We start from the raw sequence: 9,177 nt of genomic DNA, 5'->3' as shown, positions 1-9,177 counted from the left end.
CGTGAGGGAGCCCTGCTTTCCTGGAGACAGCTGAACATCTGCCTGCCGATGGGAAGTAGTGAATTAATTCCTTTGTTTTGCTTTGCTTGCGTGCGTGACTGTTGCTCTACCTATTAAACTGTTTTTATCTCAACCCACGAGTTTTCTCACTTTTACCCTTCCAATTCTCTCCCCCATCCCACTGGTGGGGGGGTGAGCGAGCGGCTGCGTGGTGCTCAGTTGTCAACTGGGGTTAAACCACGACAAAATCTCTCTGTTTTCCCTTAGCCTCCTCTCTTCTGGCATATCCCATTCTGGTTTACTCTGGTTTAAAATCAAGTGCTTATATGGTTATGGATGATATTTTAAAATATATGATGATTTTGTTATTTATACAATGGCTGTATTGTGTGGAGGGATCCTAGGACCAGAAAGGGAGACAGCAGCATTTAACAGATTAAAACATAGCTCCTCCTCAACTGGGATAGCTAGCCTTAAAAACATCAAATTCCTAGGGAAATCAGGGTCAGTTTTACTGTTAATCTCTTGATAGAAGTCCACACCTGAAGAAATCTGGACCTGCTGAATCAGCTCATGTTCTGAAGTCTAAAGGGCAAATGCATCAATCAAAACCTTTCAAAATAATGGGCAGCATCTAGAAGCCATAAAGTAATTTTGCAGTTTCTAGTCCAGCCAGCGGGCAAGCAGCACTGTTGATGAGATAACCTTCCATCTATGACCCTTTGCTCTTCCAAAACGGTCTGTGCAGCAAAAAACCCACTCTGTTCACAATCTCTCACCGGACTGTACCAAGTTTTCCTCAAGTGGGAGATGCAGTTCACCTACTGTCAAAAAGTACAAACCCGCTTCCAGTATCAGTTGCCTTTTCCTGAATCTCATTCCGTCTGTAGCTCTTCAAAAGCAGGATTCACTATTTTGACATGCAGGATCAAGGAGGATTTCAACAATTTAAGCGAATTTTTTTCTCTTCTCCCTCGTGTTGGAAAGCTCACAACGGATGAAATGCATCTTTCTAGGAAAAATCTCTTGCTTAATTTTGCTATCCAAAGCCTTTTTAGATCACATTGTAAAATTGTTGAACAGCATGTAGGCAGATATTTTCTGAAGATGGGTAATAACCTCTGCCCCTCTTCCCACGGAGCTTTCTATCCAACACGCGTTTCCAACTTCAGTCTCTGTGACAAAGCACAGCTAATTTAAACCCTTTCCAGCTTTATAGTATTCATAAGAGCATTTAAAAAAAATACAAAAAAAGTCTTGAAACAGTAATGACAAATTCTTTCCACTGCCTATCTGAATACATTTTCTGTAGGGATTTCATTAACAGGTCTTCCTACATGAGGTTGTAAAATTAAGCAGTGAGATCATTCTTTTGTTTTTAAGTATAAAGGCACAGATTTCTTGTGAGGTGTGACAGGCTACGTTTGGACAAATGTATTACTGCAGTTTATTCATTGCTACAATAATTGCGTATGGAATGACAGATCACTTACGTTCACACCTACTGTGATTGTGAATGCAACTTCTCTCAGTGCAGGTAATTACACACAAAACCACTTCAGAAACAAGGACTGAATCACCAAAAAAAGGTAGCAATATCCATGGCTTTCCCAGACTCTCCCAAAGCATTGTTTAAGTTCTAGCTCTTGCCCTTTGCAAACGCGTGATCTAACTTTCTGAAGGACTTAGTTATGGAAAGCTAGTCGTTTTGCCTAAGATGCAGCTCACAAATCTGTTTTCAATTTTAAGTCTCCACAGATAACTGCGAAGTTTACAATCTTTCCACATCAAACATGCTGCTAGGGCCAAGGCACAGAGCTAAACTGTTGAGAAATGGGAATTTGGCACTGATCATCCCCTGGACAAAGGTTCCGTCAGATCTATGCATTAATCTGCAGCAGTAAATGTTCTTTGAACTTTGGATACTCCTTGGAGGCAATAGCTGCTCTGTCAGCAAGACTCAGCCACTGGATTTGTGGAGAGGGCAGAGTTTTATTGGCAGCAGCCACTTCTTTTCCCCAGTTCATATTGTTAAAGCACAATATGCATTTTTTTTTAATTCTTCATATTTCAATACCTGGCTTCTTCTCAGCTCCCCTACTACTTTCTGACCACAGGAGCAAACCAACAAGCAGCTCCTGATGAGACTAGAGCTGCCACTTCCCCAGTAGGTTAATATTAGAACTGGCACGGTATTCGGAATATGGACAGACTTCGTATCCCAGAGTCACTCATCCCCTTTTTTGCCAAGGGGACGACAGCTGCCCCAAATCCCACAGCTTAAACAAAGTCAGCAATGGATAACTCAAGCATAAATCTGATTCAAGGAACTAGAAACCACTCAATCCACAGAACAAACCCTGAAATTCAAGAAGGACTCTTAAAAAAAAAATTAGCACTCAAGGAATTTCTCACAAGTCTCAAGATCCCGGTAAAGATTTGAAAGGTTTTCCTGAAATAGCAGGAAGAGCAGAACGGCTCAAGATCACTAAGAGCAGTGCCAGGTCAGAACTTCAGGATTAGACTGGCCCCCATATCTGGGAATATATCCAAAAGCCAGATTGCTCCCTGGCAATACTGGGCTACATGATATCAATTAACACATTTTACTTACTTGCTTTACAGTGGCTTTGAAGGCACCCAAAATAGCAGCTGCTCCACCACAGTCTCGTTTCATTCCAGGCATAGTAGTCTGTTTAAACAGAACCATAGAATTTTTTTTTTTCTTTAAAAGAGAATTTCACAGTAAAGCCTGCTAAAACTAGTATTTCTGATGCTTCTGTAACTCTGGTCTTGACAGTGCTCAGCCGTAACAGAAACACAGAACACATGCATCCGCTTATTGGTGGATCTTCCTTAGAACTGGAAAATACTAAACCTCTGCTGCTAATTTGTTAGAAAAGAAAAAGGTTGTTTACAAGATTTGCACTGAGGCCAACTGAAATGGGTTTTGGATCTGTCTCCAAAATCAGAAATTAAACGTCTTTGTTTCTAGCTTTCTCCTAGCAGTGGGCAATACTTAAAGGACAAAATATCAGATAGCTATTTAGCTGCTCTGTAAAGTGTTCCTTGAATCCTATTTGGTCTTCTCCCCTGCTAGTTTGTGTCCATATGGATGACAGTACATCAAGTGTTTACTCAAGTAAATATCCTTTGGTGTCCTACAGACATTAACTGAATTATTTCCATCAGAAAACAACACCGTAAGCAAAGGCAGCAGAAGAACAAGTGTTTATGTACCTTTCCCTTAATGCTGAGTCCTCCAGTGTCATACACAATACCTTTGCCCACCCATGCAATGGTCTGTGTAGCACCATCTGGAGTGTGACTGAGAACTGCTAGGGCTGGAGGATGCAGGGCTGCCTTGCCAACTCCGTAGATACCTGGAAAACAGAGAATTAAACCACTTGTGGGGAAGAAAGACTGTGGGGAGCAACCTGTGGCTATTTTCTGTAAAACATCTTGGAATACTATGGGCAATAAAACTGTTTCACAAATGTGCAAATATTACAATGGAGATGGCGAAACATTCCAATTAACTGCTAGGAAAAAAGCTGAATTTTCAACAAGATATACCTCCAAAGCCTCTCTCTTTCAGCTCCTCATCTCGAATAATGGTAGGAGTAATCCCAAGATCCTTGCCAACTTTTTTGATTTCCTTAATCATTAAAAGAAAAAGGACATTGTCAGTCAGTCATCAGAAGAACTCGTTTGTGTCTTTCCACACATATGGGTACCCACTTAAGGGTTTTGTGTGATTTTTGCATGCATACACATACAGACATTCACAATTTTGGGAGTGGTGCTGGTTTTCCAATGGCCTAATTCCACTGAGACATGCTTGACTTACTATGGCATGAAATACAAATTTGACCTTTAAGCTCCGCCAATAAAAGAAATCTTCAGAGGTAAATGCCAGCTGTTCACTCTATTGGATCATGCAATAGGACAGGAATACTTTCATTCTCGACAGCTTTCCAGATCTTTATGATAAAACTCATTTGGAAACATGTCAACTTCTGTCCCATAATTTCAGAAACTCTTATCACCATCAGGTTTAAGACAACACTAGCACTGGCAAAGAAGCCAGTGTCATGACCGAATCAAGAACTCACGTCTTCTGACTCCCGGTGCCTTACCCCAAGTTGTACACTCTGCCTCCTTCCAACTTATCAAAGTTCTACGAAATACTAAAGGCCAAAGAAGTAGCCTCAGCATCCTTGGACAGGTTCTTTGATGTGCTTCCCACTAGCTGACATACAGGTTTTGCTAAGAGATAGCAACATTAGTTTTTGATTACTGTAGTCTAGACTTACAATTAGTAACTTTTACTCATCAGGTTTATTACGTACCTCCAGGAAGTTATCTGTGTTCATCTCATTGCATGGGGTGTCCACAATTCGAGCAGCCAGCCTGACTCCTTCTGTAGCACTTGCCAGACACTATGAAAAGAAGTGAAGACACCTGAGAACCAGCCTTGGTTTGGCTGGTTTTCTGCATAGCTTTGCGTTTAGTCCTATACAGCCTACACCAGATGTGTGGTTCCTCTGGAGCACGTTAATGCTTAACTGCAACCGATCACAGGCAGTTGTACAGTATTAAATAATGTCAACCAAGCTAACCATTATTTTTTTGTGCGTTAAGCTTAAGTTATTTTTCCCTGTGCTCTAATTTCTAAGCAACTGTATTCCTTCCCACAGTGAATTGATATTGCAAAATTAGTAGCCTTCTGCGTTATCAAAGGCAGACTAAGAAGGCAATGTGAGGTGGAGGGAAGAAAGATAAAAGGAAGCAAATTCAGGAAGTCACAACGAGCTTGTAGGCTGCTTGGGCTGGAAACCTGCAGAGATTACATAATCTACAACACGGAAACCGCAGAGTTTATATATGGCAGGCAGAGTGGCTGAGCGCAATAAAGATTACTACCATAAGACATCCTAAACGGCAGGCCCATGGGGAATGTGGAATATTTTGTATTTGTGTAAAACATGCATGTGTCTGTTTCCTCATTCCTATGGCAAAATGGACTGACTCTCACCTGCACTGAGTAAAAACTTATCTAAGCAAGAGTGGAAAGAATCAAAATGGTCCACAGTGAGCATACCGAGGCATACCTTTCCTTAAAGAAGGATCCTCCTAGCCAAAAGGACAATGAGGGCACCAGACACTAAGCTTCAACTTTTAACTCCTGTGAATCAACAACTTGAAACAAGGAGACTAGGTGGAAGGAAACTTTGTTCAAGCTTTCCAGTAGCCACACTACACTGAAGACCACACACAGCAGAAGGGTGAGTCAAGATGGGTTTCAAAGGAATCTGATGTCTTAGTTAGTTATTCGTGCTGAGGTATCTGAAGTTTGGCTTGGCCAGACTGGCCTAAGGACTCTCTACATTCCGTATCCCAGCAGACTCATAAACCTTGGCTTGCTTTGGAATGGTGCCCGATTCCCTACAATTACTTTTGATTGCTTTACTTCCCCTAAAGGGATAAGGACCTCCTCAGGAGCCAAGCTAGGTTTGAAGTGATTCACCGTTAGGGCCACACAGGTAAATGGAGGTGCTCTAACCCAAAGGTCAAGTCTGAGGGAAACAATAGGACTTACAAAAATAAGCTGTGCCTGGGTTTGGCTTCCAGGGTACCCAAGAGAACCTGGATAATGGCAGCCTTTAATAAGTGCCTTGTAAAACTGTGACAATCCCTGCTAGTCCTCACCATAAAATATCCTGGACAATGCAGTAAGTGCAAAATACAGCAACATGCCAAGAGAGAGGTTTAGCTAAAAAATATCCTACCACTTGCCTTTTCCATGCTCTACATTAGCTGTCTGGTGCTGGTTGAATTTAAGGGGTGAAAACGTAGCTTGGAGGAAGCCAGTAATAGTTTTGGCATTGACATCAAGGGAAAGAACAGGAGGTAGAAATAATTTCAGCTTTGTTTTTTAGTTATAAATAACCCAAGTGGTTTGGAATCTACCTATCTGAAGGAACTATTTTTGACACCAGTTATGTTTTTTCTGATTTGGGGCATGGAAAAATTGAGTGATCAACAGTTGTACTCATAGCACGTCTGCCTTTGTCACTTTCCTGAAAACTGGTCTGGCATAATTTGCTGTGGCCAAATCAGTTCATAGAGTAAGGACAAAGTATGGAGGAAAAGATACTGAAAGAAAAAAAAATACCCTAAAGCTGCAATTCTGTGAATTTCAGATGCAGCAACACTGTATCCTTTGTCAAATCCATTGCCAAAATTTGTATTTTAAGGGATAAAATAATATAACCTCATGTATATTAAATGTATAACCTCACTGACTGATCAGCCAAGTGAGTGTCCATCTGTACTGAAGCACAGAACCTGGAGCACTGAACGGGAAGTTGCCTAACAGCTTAAGTGCAAACCTTGGAATAGCTTTTAAGTTAGGATCTTGAAGAGGAATGACCCAGCATACTAAAAGTTACGTGATGCGGAGTTTCCCCTCTATAATAGTCAGGTGCAAGGGAAACAGTCTATGATTATCTGCTATCGAAAGATGACTTAGATGTATTTAACTGTTATGTATAGCTCATCTCCAGGCTGTATCATTTCTTGGGGTCTTGTTTCTGGCTACAGTTCTGCAAGAAAAACTCAGCCAAAAAGGTACATCAGACAGAAATATCAGAGGCCATATGTGATCCCAAAACAAGCAACTTTTAGTGACTTCACTGAAACGTTCACCTGCACAGCCACATACAGTTTTTGCCCGGGTAAAAGAAAGTGAGAAGCCCACACACTGAAGGCAATGTAATATTAAAGGCTAAAAATACACTATTTGCATCTATGATAGACATGAGAAAAGAGAAATTTTCTTTGTGCTACTTGTTTGGTGTTTTCCACCCTGAAATCTAAATTCTGAATAACATCTTCAGCCTTTGCTGCAGTAATATGTTCAATATTTCTACTCGCAGGTGCTGTGAACTGATCAATTTCGAGGAACTTTGACCTAGGATAATTTATTACTTTAGATACAACACCTATTCCATATGTAGCCTGAGACAGATGTATTTGTACATGCAACAAATTGAAGAAAAAAAAAAAAAAGAAATATTTCAGGGAATAATGGAAAAAACTGATCACGGAAAAAAACAAAATCTTACTTTTAGTGTTGCCACTTCTATTGGTCCATTGTTTTGTCCAACCAGGAAAAACTCTACCACTACCGTTTTCTTCTCTGTGCGTCTCGATGCACTGGACCGATGTGTGAACAACGGGAAAGCCCTGGCCAATGCACAAGCAGAAGCGAAGACTTCAGACCGCTCGCAGACCATCTGAAACACCAGCCAGAAGACAATCAAGTCAGACAACATCAGGGATGTGAAAGACTATGTTTAAAAGGATCTGTTACCTGTGATACTGGTGAAGGGGGGGTGGGAAATAACTGATGTCTGAATCAAGACATACTCATACGTCATGTTTTGCACGGATGGAGTGGCAGTACGAAACACTACTACATTGAACTGGTTCAGTTCATTTCCCATATGGAAATGAATTACGCTGCTGGACTTGACTGTGTGGGAATTGGGACATCCTTATAAGGGAGCTGGACTGCTTTAATTATACTAGTGCAATTAACACAGCTTAGCCTACAGATCAAGACCAAAAAAAGCATGGGAACCATCAATATGTGTTCAAAACAAATGAAACAGAGAGAGAAATTATATGAGAATGTGGCTAATATTAACCCAAAAGCTTTTTAACACGTAGAATATTTTTCTGAAGTTCATTACAGAAATTACCAATGGAAAGCAGTTTTAGCTAAACATTTTCAAAGTTACCTATAAGGGAGAAAAATTAAGTAGAGTTATTACTCTTGCAAATAAGTTTTCCAAGTGAAGAGTATAATTAGATTTTGTTACTGACAGTTGACTATATGAGTCTTCTCTAACAACCTAGAAATCTGAATTAATCTGGAGAAGCCACAGAAACAAACAACAAATTCATCAGGCTCATAGAGAAGATGACCAAAGCAGTCCCAAGAGCTTGTCCTGCTCCTCACATTGGAGCATTAGTTTGCATTAAGACTTTTAAAACGCACTGAATAACACAAACAAGGCACCTTAAATGGGTTATGCAATATAGACATAGCACCCTGCATGCAGGCTACGTCAATCTTCTAAAGCATGTGCTAATGTCATAAATCCTAGCTCGCAAAAAGCCACTACCAGTTCCCTTTGCATGGATATTCCTAGTTGAAGACATTCCGTACATATCCAACCTTAATTCCTTCCAGCTGCTTGAGCATGCATAGGCTACTACAGTTAGATCTTGTTTATGCATCAGTGCAAAACCACTTACAAATGTCAGTATAACTATATCGGTAAAACTTGCCCACCTCCAGTCTCCTTGGATACAGCTAAAATCCTGAAAAGTCAAGAAAATACTCAACTAGACGTTTCACCAGAAGCATTTTCAAACAGCCACTTACAACAATACATCTGTTGACACCTCCTGGAAGGCAATTTCTAACCAGGCGGGTGATGAACTGAGCTGCAGATGGACTATTGTGTCGGCTGACCCTGGAAGGCAAAGCAGCCACAGTGGCGTAATTCAGGTAGAGAGGACAGCTGTCGGTGGGGTTTGGATTCAGAGTGCTTAAGGCGGATTGCCAGACCTGGGGAGAAAAGAAGAATTTAAAGAACTGTATCAGACTTTTCTTTCCACCTCATTCCCACTATATTTAGGCACTCTTTAGTTACAGGGTTTTAGGCATTGGATGCAAAGAAATTGTGTGCGCGTTTTTAAATGCAATAACCTCTAGAGTGAAAAGAAATACGAAATATGACGAACCTGTTTATTAACCAGAAAATACAAATGCGCTTTCCATTACAAGCATCTCTTTTAAGCCACATGAATGACAATTTAAAAACACACCATGTAGCGGAAAGCCTGCTTCATAGCTTTTTTAAGTTGGGACAGTTTTCCTGGTGATGGACTGATTTCCTAGTCCTGAGTTATTGTTTCACATAGCAGTTTTATTAAAAACAAACAAACAAAAAAGAAGGCTAAATATTGTCATAAGAGACCGGGGAGTCCAGCAAAAAACCCTGCCAAACCTCTAGCGACCTAAAAGCCGCGATGCAAAACATTTACCATTTTACCACAAGACCACCTAAATAAAAACGGGCCCGCAACACCCCGCCGCAG

General features: G+C 40.8%; 1 protein-coding gene across 1 annotated transcript in view; it reads right to left on the bottom strand.

Annotated features, from left to right (window-relative positions):
- NPEPL1 (aminopeptidase-like 1) overlaps window positions 1–9,177 on the bottom strand; it is an 18,430-nt gene that overhangs the window by 6,590 nt on the left and 2,663 nt on the right. Inside the window, exons 2-7 of the mRNA XM_009326869.1 lie at window positions 8,459–8,644; window positions 7,131–7,301; window positions 4,353–4,442; window positions 3,577–3,658; window positions 3,241–3,383; window positions 2,615–2,692 (exon numbers count right to left, since the gene is read on the bottom strand). Coding sequence (XP_009325144.1) covers window positions 2,615–2,692; window positions 3,241–3,383; window positions 3,577–3,658; window positions 4,353–4,442; window positions 7,131–7,301; window positions 8,459–8,644 — 750 coding nt within the window. The remainder of the gene's footprint in view (window positions 1–2,614; window positions 2,693–3,240; window positions 3,384–3,576; window positions 3,659–4,352; window positions 4,443–7,130; window positions 7,302–8,458; window positions 8,645–9,177) is intronic.

This window comes from Pygoscelis adeliae, unplaced genomic scaffold (assembly GCF_000699105.1).
Source record: "Pygoscelis adeliae isolate BGI_AS28 unplaced genomic scaffold, ASM69910v1 Scaffold286, whole genome shotgun sequence".
Classification (NCBI taxonomy): domain Eukaryota; kingdom Metazoa; phylum Chordata; class Aves; order Sphenisciformes; family Spheniscidae; genus Pygoscelis; species Pygoscelis adeliae.
This window is presented reverse-complemented; position numbering and strand designations above follow the sequence as displayed.